The sequence below is a fragment of the Rhipicephalus microplus genome, chromosome X (assembly GCF_043290135.1).
Source record: "Rhipicephalus microplus isolate Deutch F79 chromosome X, USDA_Rmic, whole genome shotgun sequence".
Lineage (NCBI taxonomy): Eukaryota > Metazoa > Arthropoda > Arachnida > Ixodida > Ixodidae > Rhipicephalus > Rhipicephalus microplus.
This window is the reverse complement of record NC_134710.1, coordinates 344,974,509-344,996,259: the sequence shown is the minus strand read 5'-3', so window position 1 is coordinate 344,996,259 and position 21,751 is coordinate 344,974,509. Positions and strand designations below refer to the sequence as shown.

At 42.0% G+C, this 21,751-nt stretch overlaps 1 protein-coding gene across 3 annotated transcripts in view; it reads right to left on the bottom strand.

Moving 5' to 3' along the window:
- Positions 1–424: 424 nt before the first annotated feature.
- The window catches only part of LOC119161161 (lysosomal alpha-mannosidase), a 218,865-nt gene continuing 197,538 nt past the window's right edge, over positions 425–21,751 (bottom strand). For 2 of the 3 annotated variants that reach the window (XM_037413512.2, XM_037413511.2), the window contains exons 24-27: positions 19,224–19,379; positions 16,832–16,958; positions 12,075–12,152; positions 425–700 (exon numbers count right to left, since the gene is read on the bottom strand). In XM_037413512.2, coding sequence (XP_037269409.2) covers positions 570–700; positions 12,075–12,152; positions 16,832–16,958; positions 19,224–19,379 — 492 coding nt within the window. In that variant the 3' untranslated portion in view covers positions 425–569. The remainder of the gene's footprint in view (positions 701–12,074; positions 12,153–16,831; positions 16,959–19,223; positions 19,380–21,751) is intronic. The other variant, XM_075879813.1, reaches the window with a different exon arrangement.

The window sequence follows — 21,751 nt, the reverse complement described above, 5'->3', positions numbered from 1 at the left end:
AATTATCATACTTTATTAGGTATCTGCCCTCTTATTTTAAACCTCTAAGTCAGTTGAGTCTTAATAGATATTGAAACGTTCGTGCTTTCTGTGCAGCGTGAACTACCTAATGGTAGCTGATGCATTGTTTTTTTTGTTCTGAACTTTGTTTTCAAGTTAGCCGTATCAGATATGCACAAACATTTGGTAACAAACGTGGGCAATGTGCCGAACACAGCATATATGTCTAATAACCTTTTACTGTACTACCCATTGCATGTCCTTTTTTTAAGCCAAGAGAAACTCAGGACACCTGGTAAACAACACAGACTCTATTTCCCTGAATGCAAATGTTTCTTTGCCTATCTATATATTATATTTATAATGCCCTCAATGATCACAGAACGTTGAACCTCTCAAGTAAAAACAGCTATGAACACTTGCACAGAGCTTGAAAAGAGTTTTACTATTGATAATAGACATTTTTTTTCTAACACAGCCGAGTCGCAAGTCATGCTTCAGCAGTCATAACGATGCTGGACGAGGAGTTTGTATGAGAGAGCGAAGGTGTGTTGCTCGCTCTTCAAGCTTTAATCAATTGAGCAAATCATGTGCTTCTTGTCGTCTGAGGAGAAAGTCAAGAGAAATGTCCTGATCTGCATCGGTGTCAGGTACACGTTGTATTCCGGGCCATGTACAGGCTGTGATCCTTTCTCGTCACCTGTGAACGAATGTCGATCCAAAACGAATAAATCATGTGACCAGATTCCGATTGCTTTACATCGATCTGTAACAACACATGCGAATATGGTTCTTTGCTTGTGAAATAATGACATTCAAAAGAGAAGACACAAAATAATAGGTTATTTCACATCCTCTTGGAAAGGTGGTTTGAAGATGCAGGAATAGCACAGTTGTGCGAGCATTATGCCTATTCTGTCGAATATATACATCCATAGCTGTTTGCATGTATAAGTGAGCGAGTGCATTTTCATGCTCGTAATCCATGTGCTCTTCGGCCCCCATACCTGTGAATTCTGCCTTGGTCCATGTGGCAAGCAACGCCTTACACAACTCCATATGTGACCTCAGGTTAAATACGAATTCGGTAAAAGCAATTAGTCCTCTCTGGCATCAAAAGCGCATTTACATAAAAATAAAAAAGGCGTAAGGTGGCCCAAGGCGGGAGCATAACGCAAACATTCATTGGAGCCACAGCGCTTGCTGGGCTCCAGCTCTGAGTTTGTGTCGGCGTTTTTTTGCTTGCGTCTGTGTTTTCCTTTTTTCTTATGGCCATGTCTCTATTACATTTTTTCTCATTACATGATAACAACTATAACTACAAACAGCAATAATAAACTAACTCCCCTCGGAGCGATTTGCCTTTTCAACGCAGTCATGGATGTGTTTAAACTGCTGTTTCAGTTTGCAGAGATGACCCCTCTAGACGTAGAGATTTGCCAAGAAAGTGCTAGGACACCATTGCACATCAGTCCGCCGAACACAAGGACAATGTTTCATAGCTTGGGGATAAAACAAAGATGTGGGATCGCCAGTCAGCACTCTAGAATCTGTGACAGAATGTGCCAATCGGAGAAAGGAGACCCAGATCATAAGAAGTAAAGCTGTGGAATAAACACAGACTGGATACAACTATGCACGGGAGGTGCTACTGATAACAGAAAGATTACTGCTATACTATTTGTAAAGAAAAGAGGACTAAACTATGTAGCAGAAACTTAAAAAATAATGAAGCGAAGAGAAACTTAAAAATAATGAAGCGAAGTATAATGTTAGGGACCCCATAATGAGCAAGTGAGTGAAAAGTGAGAGGTTTATAGACGGGCAAACGGTTATGTGGTTCAGAGAGAAAACAGGCGTATCTAGTATAGTACACTATTGTTCAGAGGACAAAAAGAAGGTGATGTACTAATGTGCTGAACAGATAATGGTACATCTGTCGCAATGGCAGAATTGGTGCCAAGAAGAGAACAGCCTAGACAAGTATGCCAGAAAACCAGACAGTACGTTGAAGTGAGAAAATTCTCTGGCTTAAAATCACTTGGAGCAAGGCTGGAATAATAAGGGATTGCTTCGAAAAGGTCTGCGTGCTAGCAAGGGTACAAAAATGATGACGATTTCGATGATTGTGATTATAGTTATGAACCCCTGATAAGAGATTGTGCTCAAAATGATACTGATGTAAAAAGCATTCGATGTGACATACGCATAGTATTCAAGTAATCTTGGTAATGGAACCGGTATGATAACGGCCCTTTCCAGAAATCACGGCACGGCTTGCTACCATATAGTTTATGTAAATTGCCAAGGCACTGTTGGAGGATGAATCGCTAGTCCACCCGAGTCTAACTGCTTAATCCACATCTGGCAAACACCGATTGTTAGTGCAGTGTGATGTAGTTAATGAAAACAATTCCTTGTTATCACTCCGACATCATCACACCTGAGCTTATTAAGCCTGCGTTTCTTTTTTCTCTTATGTGACTGACAGCTGAGGCCTCCTCATATCAACCACTGTTTGACATCATGCCACTCTTACACACCTGCTAGAATACGCTCCATGTTACGCATTTGTAGAAACAAAATGACGTCCACCTGTTTTCAGCCAGAAAGTAAGAAAGTAATCACCTTCCGTCTGTTCATTTCACGTGGAAGACAATGAACTTTTTTACGAAATGAACTAATCACTCATGTTCCAGCCTCGAACTTATCAGAAAATTCTGCAGTGTTACTCTCAGAGCTATAGCCCTCACCAACACTCTGCTACTGCACAAGCCTCGGCACATAAAATGCCGCACATTGCCGCATGACAGAAGCACCAGTATCGAACAGCTTCGCGGAAACTTCAGGACTTACTGATAATTTTGGCACTCTGTTTTTTATTCCATAAAGTCATCACAGTAGCACACTGACAGGGGTGCACCGAGCTGCACCAAATCCGTGAAACTCGCTGAAATTTTACCACACTGCACCAAAATGCCCAGCCAGACTCAGAATTTTCTCAGGTGTGCTAATTTCAGCGAGAAATGCAGGCCATATCGGCCACATGCAGTTTGCGCCATTCGTCAAAGCGCACAGATCCCACCTTTATAGTGCTTTGAATGTACTTCAAATATTACCAGATAAAGCAACAACGCTGTTGCGCCCATTGGTCTGTTGACCGTATCTGATAACTATCGGCGGGAGGACTGAACTTCAAGACAAAATGCATTGCTGTAGCCACCAACGCTTCAAGGGAAATGTAAATTTCTTAGCCTAAAACTGCGGCTAAGACTTGTTAGGAACTAAAGCTGGGAGCATATGCCGCGTTTTTCTCGCGCAAACAAGCTCGGCGTGCTGCGAACACTGGCGTTGCCAGCGACCACGTTGATTGCCTTAGCAGTGGCACATTAATTTTTTTTTTGAAGTTGCGTCATCCCGGCCACAGTCCTGGCGATAGACATTCAGTATCGTCACCGGGCCAATGGGAGCACGCCGTTGCTATTTTACCTGGTCGAACGCGCTTTGCAAGGGAGTCGAAGTGGCACATAACCCCCTAGCGAAAGAATAAAAATGGTGGGAAATGAGGGGGGGGGGGAGACATAGAGGTTAGAAAATTTTTTGGCTTGGGTTCTATCCCATACAGAAAATGCTGCTTGAGTGAATACTGAACAAAAATTGAAAAAAAAAAAAAACTGACTAACTTCGAAATTCTACTCGGAATTAAGATACTCCTGTTCCGATAAACGGCATTTTCTTTCCCGTAGTTTTCAACAGTTGGTTGTATTTTCGGTGAATTTCGAGCACGCGGCGACTGCTCGCGAGCAGTGACGTCGAGCTCACAGACGCGCATGCAGTATGCACATGTCCTTCTCCTCCACTTCCATTTCTCCAGCTGTCCTTTCACTCTACTCATTCCCTTCCACAAAAGTACTTGCGCTTTGACCCAGCCAGAAGCATTGTTCGCTGCTGTTGCTGTTCATACCTGTTCTGGGAACCGAATTGAAAATGAGCGAGTCGAGAGATGCGGGCGATGGCTGGGATTGTTGGCTTACGAGCTTCCAGTGAGTTCGACGTCACCCAACGTCACATCCATGGTTTACGGCGCTGCCGCTAGACGCAACAGTTTGTGGAAAATGCTTAAAATTCGTTATTTTCCCATAGTTTTTGCTTGGAACGAAGGTTGTCTCTATTGATATCAGGATCCAATCTATCGATGTGGCTGACAATGTCGGCGACAAAAAGTTTGTTCAGTATCTTTTGGGGCTACCTTTGCTGCAGTACAGTGTTGCCCAGCGGAAAAGCGTATTGAGATTCAGAAGGGGCTGTTTGCGCTATTCATGGGGCACTGCACATTTTGCTAGGTTGCTCATGCGTTTATACGCCGCGAAATTGTGAGTATACCATTATAATAACTGACGTCTAAATAAGCTACTTGATATCATATGGAGCAGTTTATGACTTTTCTGCTTCCCAAAGAAAACTAAATTGTGCCTATTCCCATATTTTATGAATCTCCCAAATTCTAAGCTTGCAAGCTTGGCAGATCCATATTTAAATTCACAGCGTCTGTCAAGAGATTTGACAGGCACAGCAAATGCTAATATGGACTTCATCACTTTCTGCTCAGTGCGGTGGGTCAAAATACTACTTTCATGGAAATAGCAGTGCTCATGTTCACTCTGTACACTTTAGGTGAAGTTGAATGGTTTATACATTTTTTGTTTGTTTTACAAAATGTAAGCCTTCTTATTTATATTGCCCCAAATTTGGTATCTCATGATAAATAAATGTATGATTTTTTCCCATAAGCTTCTCCAAAATTAAATATTGGCTGCTCCGAAATTTGCTCTACTTTCGGCACCTGCACCCTGAACCGTGGACTCAGTGACCCCACATCAACTTTCGAGAAAAAAGCCAAGAGCATGTTTGAAATTGAATGTTATCAAAACTACCATAGCGATACCAGCAAGGCCAAAATGTGGACGTCAGTGACACCAACAAAAATGCAACACATTTGACTCTAAACAACAGCCGTTGAAAGCACAGACACACAAAAAAAGAAGTACACCTATGTGCAATGCAATGATGTTCGGGAAATGTACGGTGCCAAGGAGGTGTTAAAGCCAAATAAAGAAAAAAGAAGGTTTAAAATAACTGCGAGGACAACACAGAAAACAACCTCTACTTGTAAATCAGAATAATCGTGGACGAAGGCAATAGCCACATCGTAATTGTAGAAAGGAACCCTGGTGAGAACTCGTTTCGGAAAACATAAAGACAGAACAATTGGAAACAACGCTTCTTCCACGCCAACAATGTCTACCATTGCGCACAATTCGGCCACCACAGATAATTAGCAATGTGTATCCTGCTGCACGCTCTATCTTGAAAGGAATCTATAGTTCTCGTTACATAAAGGAACTCCAAGCCTCATTAGTTGTATCAAGAGATCACTGTAGCCAGCCATCATTGTTCACGTGCTACATTGCATGTAGAAGTGACCAGCTGCACAGCAATTAGGTTCGCCCACCTGTACTGTGGCAAGTGTTACAGGACTTCCTCTCTTGATAGCTCCGCCTAGTCTACCCCAATAGAAACACATGATGCTATAAATCGAATTTTTTTCCGAATCATTTCCCGGTGGCTTCAAAAGAATCTTGTACTGTAACAACTACACCCCTTTTTGTGTTTTGTTATAACTTATACAGTGAAACGCCGATTATACAACTTTTAGGGGACCACGCAAAACTGTCGCATAATCCGGGTGTCGTATAATCGAAAAACTAAGATTATAGGCCGCGACACTTCCTCTTCCCCAAAAACGGCTACTGGCTGCCTGAATAAGCCCACAGCACGACTTGCTGCCTCTGCGATGAGGGTAGATTAAAATATAGTTGCCAGTGGTAGCTAACGATAGCAATAATTAGTTGAAGAATGTTCGAACGAATGTTTATTTTCAGCTTTGAAAACAATTAAATCCAACACAAATATTTCTACGTATAAATAGAGTCCAAAAATTGCCTGCGCGTGAAACCGAAACCGTGTTGCCGTGTGCCTCCCATGTAGTGCATGGGAGGCAGTGCCATCGCTATCGCATAATGGCGACGAACGACGAGTTTATGTATAATGCGTTCGTGCGTGACTGAGCTGTGCACGTTCTAATTTGTTGCCTTCTGAAGTGCAACTAGTGGTGTCCCGCTATTGTTACGAACGTTGACGTCAAGTGAAAGTAATTTTGCACAATGAAAGCAGCTGCGTCGTGCTCTTATGTGTGCACGAACCGGTCACTTCGAGCGTGACAGAGGCAGGAGATCAGCTGTTTGTCGACCAAGAAATGTTTCCAAGGGCCGAAAATGTAAAAATATCAACTTTTTGGTCAGCGGAACCTACTCTATGTGAATAGAGCTTGACTAGGTAAGGAACCCGAATACATATGCGCGCAATCGATGCGTATGTAGAAGTGCATAAACCATAGAGTCAATATATTAACTCTATGGCATGAACTTCTGGGAGAATAAATTTTCCATTCGACGAAGATGACGATTTTTCCTGTAGTCCTTCTTGGGGTACACAAGTTCATATTTTGCACTTGTGAATATTTGAACAACATGTGATTCGAGTGAAGGTGTATTTTTTTTCTTTCCAACTGAATCTGAAAATCGTCGTAAGATGTCGGGTCAGCATAAAAGTCTTAGTCTGAGTATTTCAGACATGCATACAAAAATACATGGCTGAGGAGGAGGGAAAAAGCCACAGAGTCACGGCTTGACGTTGCTCCCTTCCTCGCCGGATACATCACAACTGTGGTATGCACGAAAACAGAAATAGCACAGGCTAATGCGTAGCATAATAAACAAAAACTCAAAGCAGAAAAACTCGGTGCACAATAAAATGGGCAATACTACAAACACATATGTCCAGACATATTCAAATATGGTTGCATACACAAAATATAATTCAAGTCGTGGGGAAATGCACACATCAACGAAATAAGTTTCTAAGAGTTAGAGGAAAGTTCACATATTGAGGTGTGAGAAAAGCCAAATTAGTTAAGCAAAGAAGGCAACGTATAGCTTAGAGTTTGAAAGCCGTGGTTAGTTCGCCGGTGAGGCACAAACCAATACTCGTGGTGCCTTGTAAGGCAGTGAAGAATGTTGGTGTGGATGTTCGCGACTTCACATAAGAACAATATGCCGTGTTCAATCTGTGATTTGTAGAGCTGTAAAAACGATGATGGTATGCACATGCTGTTTAAATGCATGATACCATAAGTGGTAATTAGTGGATCGGGATGCGTTCTGTAAGGCACGTAATTAATCGCTCTAAGCACATTTTTCTGCATTGAGATTATTTTACTAATATTTGTTTTTGTTGAACTTCCCCATATCAATACGCAGTATTTTAACTGCGATTCAAACAGGGCATGGTACAACGTAGGCTTTGGCTTTTCAGACAATAGATGCTGGAATTTTTCTCGAAACACCAACTACATGTGGAAGCTAGCTTACTTTGAAGATGTTCTATCTGACTATCCCAGAGCATGAATTCATTAAAGTAGACTCCAAAGGTTCTGAGGTGTCAGTAATTTCTATAGCATTCCCTCCTAAGGTAAGTGTGACTCTGACAAAAAAAGCTTGACTTCTCACTCTGAAAAATCTTGCTTTAATTTTCCTGGAGTTAAAAGTGTCTCGTATAACCAAGGGTTTTAATACATTGTTTCTACGGGAATTTGCCGGGACCAAACCGATTCGTCATAAAATGCAGGTTGTCGTAAAACCGGGTGACGTATAATCGAAGTTTGGCTGTAGTTGTCCTTCTTTTGCAATGTTTGTTCCTTGCACTCCATTGGGCAAAAGGGTAAGCCTCTGACGTATGACAGATGGTAGATTGCTGGTAATTGCTTAAATTGCTGATAATTGCTTAAAAATATGTGCACATGTATATGAATAAAAATGTGGTGTTTGAACCATGAAACGTCTCCTACTACCATTACGTACACAGACAAAGCAGCAGTCGGCTTAGCATGGATGATTTCTTTTTTTCCTCTTTTCTATGCTTTTCGTACAAAAAGGACTTTGCAATCGATATAAATAATGTACCTTATTGTACAATTCAGATTGAATAGCCAGGACTCACTCAAGTATACGGCGCACACGACAAATACAATGATTAGATTGTTATCAACTGGGTCTGAAGCGATTGAACTCGCTTCTATATGTATGTAGAAACTCTCAACTTGTGTGCAGGACTTAATCAGCCCGTGATCATTTGTAAATGATAACGGCTCTTGTAGAGCTGGCCATTTGTTTTTAAGCGAGATATCACCTATCTGTGTTGTGTGCAAGCACCTTGATGGGGCCTACAGCAATTCCGAGGAAAGCTTTTTGGAAGGACTAATAGCAACATCACGATCCGGAGATTTCATGCACCTCATGTGCAAATGTGAATGTAAAAATGATCACTTGTTATTAATTAATGTGAAGTTTATGTTCGCACGATATTGCGAGTTCTTAAAAACTCCCATGCCTGAGCAGAAAACGTACCACAGTCACAGAAAAAGCTGGAAGAGCGGCCTTTCTTGCAGCTTCTTTAAACACTATTTCGGTGACTGCCAAGCACACTTGCAGTGTACCCACTGCGCCATAAATCATCATCATTTCACATGCAAAGCGTTTCTTTGCATACTGTAGGCACTTTGGGCATCTGTCTGTCCGTCTGTCCGTCCGTCCGTCCGTCCGTCCGTCCGTCCGTCCGTCCGTCCGTCCGTCCGTCCGTCCGTCCGTCCGTCCGTCCGTCCGCCCGCCCGCCCGCCTGCCTGCCTGCCTGCCTGCCTGCCTGCCCGCCCGCCCGCCCGCCCGCCCGCCCGCCTGCCTGCCTGCCTGCCTGTCTGTCTGTCTGTCTGTCTGTCTGTCTGTCTGTCTGTCTGTCTGTCTGTCTGTCTGTGCACCTACGTCTGGGTGCTCTCGTGATCAACCCCTTATTTGGGGTAAACCACAATTTTTAGGGGGGGGGGGCACGATGGTTTGACTAATATTACTCGCTGGTCATGACACAAATAATGTCCCAATTCCATAGTGTACGTTGTCAAACCCTTTCTGCCAGACAGAGGCACATACCCGCGGCCGAGTATGTGCCATAAGTATGCAGTTATGTGCCACATGTGATTGACATTCCATATTTATACTCAGAAACGGCAAGAACACACATAGGTAATTTTATTGTGTGACTGTTAAGAAAAAGCTGACATCAGCAGTCTTGACCCAATGGATGCAAAAAAAAAGCCAGGGTCCCAACAAGAGTCAAACCCCAGCATACTGCGTATCAATCAAGTATTCTACTACAGAGCGACGCCAGCTCTCAAAACTGCTTTTCAAGTAGACCCTAATGTTCGTAAAACGTCAATTGTAGTTTCAGTACTAGCTATCCAGTTTTATAAACGTCACATATGTACAGTCGCATGCAATATGAAGGTTATCGCGCGAGTGTCGTCCAGCCTAATGTGCCAGAGTCCCAGCGGCACATTTCTGAGCAATAAAAATAACGATTTTGCCTTCTTCTCTTCCTCATATGCTGTTGCATGCTATAACAATCACTCTTAGGACAAACTCTACACCCTTTCTCTAAATTTTGAGTCTCCCACTGATCGCGATCAAGTGTATTCTTTGTGAGCTCTTATCTCCGCAGCCGATTACAGAACTGCTTGGAAAGGTGTGTTACGGCTGTGCATTGCTTCGTTTAAACAGCTTCCTGAAACAGAAGTGATTGCTGCTTTAGGAACAGCAAAAAAAAAAAAGTGAGTGAAGATTGCGTGATGCCACCCTCTCCTCAAAAGTGAATTCTGGGACATGTTGCAGTTGTAGTTTTTGGACTACGCTCGCACGATAACCTTCAAATTGCGCTCGACTGTACTCCTTTGATACAGCCCTCACGTTGGGTTGACGTCAATGGTAGTTAGGCGCCATTCGGTAAAGTTGATTTATGTAGCAGTGTCCAGGGCTACCATCCTCGCGAGCACCAGTACTTCATATCAGCTTACCCTTTTTAGTGTTGCTAATATACATGTTACTGTTGGCACCGTTACACAACTGTAAGCTAGTTATATAAAACATATGCGGCGTTTTAACGCGCACCTGTGAGTACATTTGTACATATCTTTAGTGTCACTTTACAACATTTGGCTCATTAAAAAAATATGAGACCACTTTCCATGCATGCTTTGCATAACGTCTATTCCCAAAGTACGTAGAATCTGGCATTTTTTTGTGTAGCAGAGAGGCATTCACTATGCCATCCTTTGTGGTTCTTTGATGAAGCGTGGGACGCGCATCACACTTGGAAGAAATTTTTTTGATATGTTTTCATTCTGTGGCTGACGACGATGAAGAGTTATGCCTGAAGCTTTTGTAATGGGATGAAGCATTCGATGACCCACTCATTGCACATTTTGCATAGTGTTATTCCTGAATGTTTCTTTGCTCTGTTCTAAAATGCTCTATTACGCATATTAACACGATTCCTTTCCCGACAAGCCAGCCTATGGTCAGTTTGCTACAGAGTTTCAAGCATCAGCGTGGCTCAGTGGTAGAATACTCGGCTGGCACACAGAGGACCGAGATTCTAATCCACATTTGTACTAGGTGTCCTTTATTTACTCAGTTTGTTCTCATTTCACCTGATAGTGGTAATGGACATCAGCAGCAGTGGCGGACAACTATGCCAAAAACAACATTTGTTGTGATCTCTAACTTTTGCTGTAAAAAAATACGAAATCATGATCCACAAGCATTTTACATTTTTGAGGCCATGAGTGAGGTGTAGCTGACATAGCAACGTCACATGAGCTAGCCACCTTACGAAACTGTTGGAATTGTGTGTGACCATGACATCTGAAATCCAGTAGTTTAATGGACACTTTCATAGATTACGTCAGTGATAAAGCAATCTGAGCAAGCTTGAAAACTATAGTGCGCTGACTTTCACAAAAAACCTGCTGCTATTGGCGGCACCCTGTGATTGTCATGCAAGTGGGAAATGTGGCACCTGGAGCAGCAAAAAATTCAGTATAGGATAACTGTAATTTTTCTTCTAATTTTAAGTTTATTTATGGCATAGATTCGCTATGTTAATTTTCAGAAGTTATTTCAGATTTGGATCATGGTCATTTTAGTATGTTTGACATACTAAAATGAATATAATGCAAATATGGTAATTAGACCAAAAAATTTTGCAGGTCCCACATGCTATTGGAATCAATGTTAGGCAAAGCATGCGGAGGGAAGGCGGATGCTGCCGACGCAAGTTTTTCTGAACTCTCTCGCATTTAATTAACCAATGTCTGATCTCACTGCTCCTGCTGGAGGAGATATAACTGCCAATCACTTGCATGCTTCTCAAAGAGAGGGTTTAATAACATACGGGACGATGTTTCCACGTTATTTAAGTCATAACTGGTCAGACATATTCGTCACAACCTGCAACCCTCCTTTACTAATTATCACGAGAGCACTCAGGTGGGACTAGACGGGGATCACGAAAGCACCTACTACACTAGCTTGCTAGCAAAGAAAGAGAGAAAGAAAGAAACAAAAAGATAGACAGACAAACATAGACAGACGCGAACGGACAGATAGACAGACAGATACAGAACAATTGGAAACAATCCTACTTCCACACGAACGATATCTACCATTGAGCACAATTCGGCCACCATAGATAATTCGCAATGTGTATATCCTGCTGCGCGCTGTAGCTTGAATGGAAGATATAGTTCCCGTTACATAAAGGAACTCGAATCCTCATCAGTTGTATCAAGAGCTCACTGTAGCCAGCCATCATTGTAAAATATAGATAGATAGATAGATAGATAGATAGATAGAAAGATAGCTAGATAGATAGATAGATAGATAGATAGATAGATAAATAGATAGATAGATAGATAGTAATGGCAATAGCACTTGCAGCCTGCTAAGAAATGCTTCAGATTTTAAAATATTGCAAGACCTCTTTAGTGAAATGACATAGGTATTACGCTACAGGCTCATGTGAAAAAAAAAGCTTGTGTTCTCTTTCAGACACTGAATGCTTAGTATTACCTTGAGAATCCCCGCTCTGCTGAATTTCTTTCTGTGAAAACCGTTGCTGTAGGTCCTTCAGTCCTGTTGTCCAATGTCCTTTTGTAATAGAACAGAAAGAGGAGTGTGTTTTCAACCGCTTGGAGCGACAGCTCGGATGTGGGATAAAGGACTAAAGCAGCAGAAGCACGAATTCTAATAGAGCAGCCCAGCTTAAAATATTAAATACCCAGATGTATTTAATTACACAGGGAAGCACTGCCGAAACTGTGGTTGTACACCAGAATTTCAGAAATGTGCAGTACTTTGCACTCATGCCGACCAAAAAATGCGAGAAATAATAGAAGCAGCAGAGAGGACCACGGATGATAGCCAGTGCATCAACGTGCCCTCTACTACACTGTCAAAAAAGGAATTGTGTTTTTCAGGTGTGCTGCCTATAGTCCCTTGTGATTTCATAACTTCCATTTATATATATTTTTATTTCTACTAACTACTGTTGAGCGGAAGCTTACCACTTTGGGGCGTCGTGTTTTTGTGGTAGTGAAGCTGCGCAGGCGCATGGTTACCTATATATTTCACGTGTTTATTCAACGAAATTTAGTTGGAAGTTTAGTGCTCGTGTGTTGAATTATCTTGTCTCTTGTCCCTTAAGTTTTCACAACTTAACAGTTTGAAATATTTTGAAGTTGTGTTTTACACGATAATGGCAAAAACATGATTCCTTACTATGCCTCTTTGCATTTATTATTTTGTTGTGAGCCTTCACTGTGTTTGTTAATCATGCTCGGTTTTATGGCACAAAAGCAGCAATGAGGAGCCTTTATTATGTCTGAGTAAATCTCTTATTGTATAGGTTTCACAAAGTTACTAATATTCCATTTTCTCCTCACAAAATATTGTTCTTTTCAAGTACCATTTTCATGCATGCTCACGCTTGAACAGGAGCGACAACCTAGCAAGTCACCTGTCTCATTCCTTCAGCCATCGCTATAGAAAATTTTAATTTCTTCATAATCAAAAGCAATGAATATGGAAACATGATACCTATATCTGTAGTCTATTTTGCACGACACGACACTATGCACATCACACTCCCATGTTTTGCTTGGCTATGCTCATACAAGCCAGTGAGTGAGGAATACCTCAACTGCTTCATTGGAAATGACATAACATCTCTTCATGCTTTCTATATTAATCTGCAGGAGATATTGTGTTGTTTTTATGAGTTTTATTAACATACAGTAGACTAGCAATAATTCGAACTCTTATAATACGTACTTTCAGTTAATTAAAACTAAATTCAAATTTTGGCCCCTTATGCTTTCAATGTATTTAAAAGCTGCTTGATTCAAACTTCGTCATTCGGTTAATTGGTACTTTCTGCCTATTCATACTGAAAAATTTCAGCTCATTTGCCGACAATATTTGAAAATTTCTGTGCTTATGGCCATCATAACAGTCTACAATTGAAAATAAGCACCTTAAAGCTTCCAGAGAAAAGGTTTCGTTGCATAATTGTTTCTCCGCATACCGCACTGCGTTGCGAAAACAAAAAACGCCCGGCACAGTGGGTACGAAGCTGGCTCGCGGCTTATCTCTGCTTTTCTAAAGTGCGAAACCGGAAGCCAGCCAAGCCAAGCCAACCAAGAAGCCGGTCGACTCCAACGTACCCAAAGCAGGCCTCTTTTTTTGTGTGCTGTGCAGTCTTTCAATCGACCATGTCACCACGAAGCAAGTACCGAATACTACCCCTTAGCGAGAAATTGGTCGTTATCCAAGAAGCCGACGCTGGAGTGAAGAAAAGTGAAGTAGCAGTGAAGTATGAAATCAACAAGAGCACTCTCTCTACGATCCCGAAAGCCAAAAACAAGCTGCAAGGTAACGCGAGCAGGTTCGCTCCCGATCGGAAAAGGCATAGGGATGCTGTGTACCCGGATCTCGTAAATGCCGTGCTTCGTTAGTGAAAGCGCGCACAGAATGCCAATTTACTGATAAATGGGGCAATACTACGAGAGAAAGCAGAACAAATTTCCTTGAGCTTAGAATAACGGTTTTAAGTGCAGTGATGGTTGAATTTCTCGGTTAAAGGAACACCGCGATTTCTCCTTCAAAACAGTGAGTGGTCTAGCGGCAGAGATTGATGAAGCTGTGTTTTCTAACTGGTGGCAGACTAAGCTTCAAAGCTTGCTGTTTGAATACTCCCCAGCTGATATATACAACGCAGACAAAATGGGGTTGTTTTTTAAGTGCCTGCCCGATCAGACCTTGTGTCTGAAGGGCGAACGTTGCACTGGCGGAAAGCTAAGCAAAGAACGGCTAACCGTCATGGTTTGCGCAAATAGGGATGGAAGTCACAAGCCAGAACTGTTTGTTGTGGGCAAGTCCCGAGGTGCTTTAAAGTTGTCCGTACACTCCTAATTGTGACGGAAACACGCAAGCCTGGATGACACAAGCGGTGTTCTAGAGTTGGGTCCGGAAACTGGATAGGCAAATCAAGCGAGCGAAAAGGAAGATTGCTCATTGTTGATAACTACCCCACTCATGGCAACGTGGAAGGCCTGGAAGCAATTCACCTTGAATTTCTTTCTCCCAACACTACAGCTGTCCTCCAGCCCCTCGATCAAGGGGTAATCAAATGCTTGAAGGTTAATTACCAGAAAACATGGCTGCAGAGAATGTTTATATGTATGGACGATTCCATGCCCTACGGTGTCACTCTCCTCTCGTCGGTTGGAATGCTCGCCGATGCATGCAATGCTGTTACACCAACAAATATAAGGAACTGCTTCCAGCATGCCTTCGGCGTACCTGGCTGCAGACTGAGGACTACGACGACGAAAGCCTAGTGCTGTCAGCTCTAAAAGCGCACAACATAGCTGCCGACTTCAACAGTTATGCAGGTACTGATGACCTGTGCGTGTGCAGGGAGAACACACTCGATGACTTGGTGGCAGAGGTATTGCCAGCACAACACAGCAGGGAAAGTGAAGAGAAACCAGAACCACAAGTGGAAATTGTGACAACCGCACTGGCCTTCTAACACATTGCTGAAGTAAAAAAATTTCTGACATGAACAGACAACTCCGCGAATCAACGGACTGCACCGAATGGCATTTAGAGCTTTGTGCTAAATGCACATGTGGCACAGAAGCAGGTGACCAATCATAATTTTTTTAGAAGGTGTACTGGTCAGCAGTATATACTAGTCAATGAACTCACTGACCTTACATGCACCACTTTCCGTTTCAATATAGTTAAAGGGGCAATGCGACACTATTTCAGCATGTATTTTTCATCGGTTCTTCTGGTGCTGTGGAAGGCGCCGATATCGTTGTGCACATGGCAACACCGAAATCGACCCTGTTGTTATTTTATTTCACGAGGCAAACTACCTTGATTTCAGACTATGGCGACACACATCGGCTATTTTTGTTATGGGAAGTGACGTCGTGTCATGTGATGTGACGACAAACACTGTTCACTTTTGATTGGCTTGACGCGAGAAATAGCGTCCGGTATTCGCATTGGGGTAGCTAAGCCATACGAGTGAATGCTAAAACAGCAAAAACCTTTTTTATATATTAAGAAGGAAATTCCTTTTCCCAAATGATGTATTGTCAGAACAACGAACACAACACTTATAGCCTGCGATTGAGGCTACTATACGCCAGAGACAATAAGTGGGAACGCATGCCGCGTTTTTAGTGAGCCGAAAATGCGACAGGCGATTGGCGCCGGCGTCGTCGTAGAATGCGCTTGCATGCAAGCCCAGAAGTGACCCCGTCCAAAGTGTATGTGCGTATCTTACACAGTGTGACTGTGGGAGCGTCTGCTACCCGACGCACGTGGTTCGTAGTAACAATGCCAACAACGCCGTCACAAAGAGCGGTAGCGAGGTATTGTGTAAAGGCCACAATGAGGTGACATTTCCGGAAGGTTTTCATGAAACACGTGTGATTGGAAGCGGTCTTTGACGTGAGCAGGCGAGTGAAATGCGAAAGAAAACGTTTCTCGTCGTCGTCTGCTCCACTTCTGAACTTTAAGGGCTCATAACTTCACTTTCCGTGCGCCAATTTCCATATTTTTGTTGCATTCGTTTCAGTAATCATCGCTATACGCGTTCCGGTGCAAACTAAGGCTTTGCCAAAAGTGTCGCAGGGCCTCTTTAAGATCTAGAAATTCTTAAAAGTGTGAATACCACAGATGTCTAATCATAATTTGTGCTGTCACGTTAAACAGGGTCGCATATATGAGAACTTCTGATTATTCAAATAGCGGCCCCTTTGAGTTTCAAATCTAGTGGCCCCATTGAGTTGAAATTAATGAGAGTCGACTGTATTGCTGTAGATGTCCATAACTGCACGAGTGAAGCGCTGACAGGCTCACACGTACAAACATGATTCCACAGGAATGACAGCATCTTGACTGCATTGAAACTAATGACAATGCCATGCCATTCAACCTTGGCGTGAATTTCTTCATTTTCTTCTAAATGTCTACGACATAACATGTGCACGCAAGGAATATTGCAAAAAGCCTACAAATTATATGATTGTAGCGTAGTAGATAGCGTGCTTGGCATCTGCTGTCACTGACTGAAGGCTCCTGGGTTCGATTCCTATAATTGGAGTGTTTTTTTCTTTGTCTTCTGATCATGTGTATTTTTTCTACGTGTCACTAAAGTCCCGGTGGACCCCAGCATAAAACACTTTCGTGATTAAAAAAAATGTGAACGCACATGCAATAAACGCTGTTTAGACATTCATTTCACATACCTGGCAAGTCGCGTTTGGTTATGTGGGTCCAGGTGGGCTTGAATTCGAGACGCACGGTCTCTTCTCTTGTTTTTGTGGCAGCCAAGTTCATCTCAGTAACACTTGTTATGTTCCGCACGAAAGCCTCCTGAAATGAAAACAGAGAACAAAAACAGTTTTGCATCCATGCGTGCTCTGAAAACCCAACAGCTTATATCTATTTATTCTAAGTACTTATGCAAATGCTTCACTTCGACGACTCTGCTTCGTATGAGAATGTTACAAAAAATTTAATGGGTTTCGCAACAAAGAGAACTTTTCATTCGCAGTAAATGCTAAAATATATATTTTCATAAAACGGGAAGATGTTACCTTAAAGGGGCCATGCAACACTTTTTAAGCATGGTCAGAAAATGCTGTGAATCAGTAGTAGGGGCTCCTGAGAACACGCGTGCTCAATATTACAGCGTAGCACGCAGCCTAGAATTCACAATTATTACCTAGGTCAGCTAAAAATGACTTTCTCTTCTTTCGACAAATGACGAAAGACACTAAAATATCATTCGCAGAAGGCCATCTATCAGTGACTTGTACATGGCGTGCTCGTTCATTAGAGGAATCGCCGCGAGAGGCCACGACTTGTGCACGCGTGATCACACTGAGAAAGTTGCGTATTTGAAGAAAAAACAAAACAGTGCTCAAGATAACGAGGCGTGCGTGACGCATTTTTTTTTTGCTCCTGCCATCCCTCCTTGCTTAGCTTGCGGCACTTTCATCTGGACGAGAGAACAGAGAATGCGTTTGCAGATTGTGACAAATCTTTGTAACTCCACATGTACTCAATAGATTCTTGAAAGTTCTGTGTCGTTGAATTCGTAAGGCAATAAGTTCTTGCAGTGAATCAATTCTATGGTTACTTGAAAAACATTTTCAGGGCCCCTTTAAGAGCAGGGCTGTATTCAGAGAGATCTTTGGTTTGAGTTTTTTGTACTTGCTAATTGGCAATGGTTGGCTGTTCTTGATAACAGTCCGTCCTATTGATTGGCTGGGATTTGCTCATACAAATAATTCTGAACTAAAATACATACCGATTATGATATTCATGTTAGTAGAACATATGGTGTGAAATAACCGTAGTGAAAGGAAGTTGATGAGCCCCTGCAATACTTTTTCAGACAGCCATGAAATGAATTCACCTAAAGAGATTACTGCCTCACAAATTCACCATCAAAACATTTTTAGAATGCATCCAGTATAAGCCGAGTTACAAAGATTTGTCACACGCTGCGATTGCATTCTCTGCTCTCTCGTTCTAACGAAAACGCTCGAAGTTAAGCAACGAGGGATGGCTCAGGAAAAGAAAGTGCATCATGCATGCCCCGCAAGCTTAAACATATTTTCTCTTTTTTTTTCTTTTATCAAATACGTGACTTTTCAGAGTGATGGCACGTGTACGTGTGGGCGAGTCATGTTCTCATGCACAAATCAGCCAACAGCTGATACAATGGCAGTGATGAGTGATTTCTGAGATTGTATTGTCGTTTGTCGAGAGAAGAAAAAGCAATTTTTAACTGACTTCCAGAGTTAATTGTGAATTCCAGTCCGTGTGCTGTACTTTTATATTTGGCTCGCGTGTTTCTGACCATGCTTAAAATGTGTTGCAAGACCCCTTCAAAAATATCTAAATATTAAAAAGGCCCGAGTAATGAAAAAGTAGATCATCCAACAATGCAATTTTAACAATTTCTGTGTGCACAGAGGAGGTGGAGTTTGTATTATACAATGTTCCCTCCTCAGTATTTTTCAGTACGCACACTTTAATGTTCTCCTTGTGCATACCAACTTCTTAAATTGTGAGAGAACTGTCGCCATATGCCACGCAACTTTCCAGCAAACCGATTTGCAATTGATGCAAATAAAATTGATAGCATAAATCCATCATGCCGACTGCCAACAAGACAAATTGCCTTAACAATGAGAGTCTATTAACCTGTTTAATTATACAAAATCAGAAACAAATTAGACAATGTAAGAAAAGCTGGTTTCAACAGCTTTTTCCCTTCAAAAAGACCCCCAACAAATTATAACAAAATGTTGGAAATAAGGATTTGATTGGTTGATTGATTGATTGACTGACTGACTAATTGATTGAACTAAAAATAAAAAGCCCACCCTAGTCCCTTTTTGGAGAACCTAGTGAACGTCTTGGAGCTCGACCATTGTGTCCCCAGTGCTGCGTCAATCTAAATGATACCGTCTAGCAACCGATCGCAAATATCCGCTGTAAACTGGTGGTTCTCTCTGGCTGTTGAGTTACATAAACGAACTTAGCATCTGCAAGCTGCTGCTACACACCAAGCTTACAGATTCTACTCATGTGGACTGTGAAAATGATTTCAGATGTGTTTCTCACCTGTAGGCTGAACTGAACCGGCAGAGAGAGCTCTCCCGCGTGGTCTTTAAGCTCGAAGAAGTGTTCCAGTCGCATCAAGACCTTGTCCTCTTTATTCCAGTTCTCAAGGGTCAGCAAGTGCACGTTGGGAGGCAGTGGCTTCGCAAGAGCTGTGCACTGCGCACAGGCATTAGTGTGTGTAGAAGAACCAATACACGGCAGCTTTTAGTACTGTAGAGCCATGAGCGTCAATGCATGTTCAGTAATGTTCAGCAACGATGGCCACTCATGAACACCGACTGTCGCTGGAGCCAACATTTCAACAAGCAGTTTTGCCTCCTTCAATAGTAAGTTTTTACATATGTGTGCTCGCATGTTTTGCTTTCATTGTTAATGAGAACTGACTGACAATTATCCCTTATACTTTTATTGGCATAAGTGTCTGTCAGTACTCAATAAAATTGTGTCTAACAGATAAAAACGAGCCCTTAAATTTACCCTTCTTTTTTGAATTCATAGCGAGGGTCTCGTTCTGGTAGACTTAATGCCTTCAGGTGGTACGTGAAGGATTATTGGTCAGCTGCCAGCTCGTAATAAGATCACGTGCTACGTGACTTCAACAGGCGAAAATGAATGTCCCACACTCGCCGCAATGGCAACAGGTGGCGCTGACTGCCGCTCCCACGTTTAAAATGCACATACATATCCTATAAAGATGACCAAGGAATAGCGACTGTGGTAGCTAAGTTGGCAGAGCATCGGAAGAGTTATTCGAAGATCGCAGGTTTGGTCCGTGCCCACGGCAAGTTATCTTTTCGTCTACTTCTTTTTCTTGACAACTACATTACAATTGCTTCCGATAACATCCCCTATGCTTTCCTGGGCATAATTTTTTGTTAGTTTTCATTAATATTGTGTCCAACAAAAAATGAGCCCTTAATTTTACACTTCTTTCCTTCATTTCGATGTACTGTGCTCTCTAATTCTCCTCCTTTGGGTTGCAAGTTCAATATTGACTCGAGGCGTTAACATCTCTTAATATATCATCATCATCATCATCACTACAATTATCAGCCGGACTACGCCACTGAAGGGCAAATGCCTCTCCCATGTTCAGCCAGTCAATCCGGTCCTGTGCTTTCACATCATGTCAATAAAAAAAGAGCATCTTTCAGTTGATGCTTTGAATAAAACAAGACCATTTTTCGAAACAATGACTCGCTGACGCCCCATGTTCAAAAACACTGTCCTCTTTAAGTCCCTTTTTCCTGAACTTAAGCCATATTTATCATTCAGTAAAGTCTTTTCGCCTAACTTTCACAATGAAACATAGAGGGTGGTTACTAGAGGGTGTTGAGGGTGTTCTAACCCCTCCTTCCCAGAAATCTTTTAAAATGTTTTAACTTTTTGGGTGATACTAAAGTATTTACACGCCTTCACATCGACCACCAGTTGCCCAAGTTAGTTGTTCTACAGAAAAACATCGCCCCGAAAAAATTCCTGGGCACAGAGAATACTATGGGGCAATATCGCGAGTAACTAAGGGAGTAGAAATTTTAGGTTTCTGCTTCCGCTCACTCGTGCACAAAACTCGAGTTGTACCTACAAACATGGGACACATTTAATGCCATGGACATACAAAGCATTCAGCGCTATACATGTGAAAAGAGCAGGAACTTCCAAGCAAAAGGTGTGCAAACTCTGTCGTTTCCCAGTGCTTGAGTTAAGCATTTAAATTTTATCGGTGTAATATGTCATTTAAGCATGCAGTACCTTATATATTGTTGTAAAGTGGCCATTTGCCTTTAAAGTATACAAAATGAAGAACAGCTCTTTTGAAAAAGCACTCAGAAACCACTCGACGTGTTATTAAACTTGGTAAAGGAGACAGATACGCGAGTTAACACGACCCAATAACACCAGCAAATGAATGAGCAAATGGCATATTTTTGCATCTCTAGGTAGGTAGTGTTAAATTTCTTAATTATAAATATAGCCCAATAAGATATTTACGAGATGTGTTAGTAAAATAACGGTTCTGACATGAGTGGCCAGCATTAGGTTTTTCAACCTAGAAAAGATTGCGGACGCAATGAAAAGCCCGTAACAGGTGGCTTGAGAGCGAGCTTAGGTATAAAACACGATATGCGTGTTATATTATTTAAACAAAAAGTGTTTGTTATTTCTTCCTGTGAATGCTTCACCTTGTCATACTGTCCTTACCGAATGAGAATCGTGGGTGTACACGTAGGAGATGATTCGATATTGTGTCCATAAATTACATTTAAATCACCATTTGCAGATTTCATTTGAAATTTACATCCATCATTTTCAACTATCTGAATGAATAAGAAAGAAATGTGTCAAGAAAGAAAAGTGGGTAAAAAGATAACTTGCCGTGGGCAGAAAACGAACCTTGAAGGTTGCAGGTTCGGCTCCTGCCCATGGCAAGTTATTTTTTCACGCACTTTTCTTTCTTGGCACTACACGACAATTTAGTTTAAGCACTTCCTCTATATTTTCAATGGCATTATTGTCTGCTAGATCTC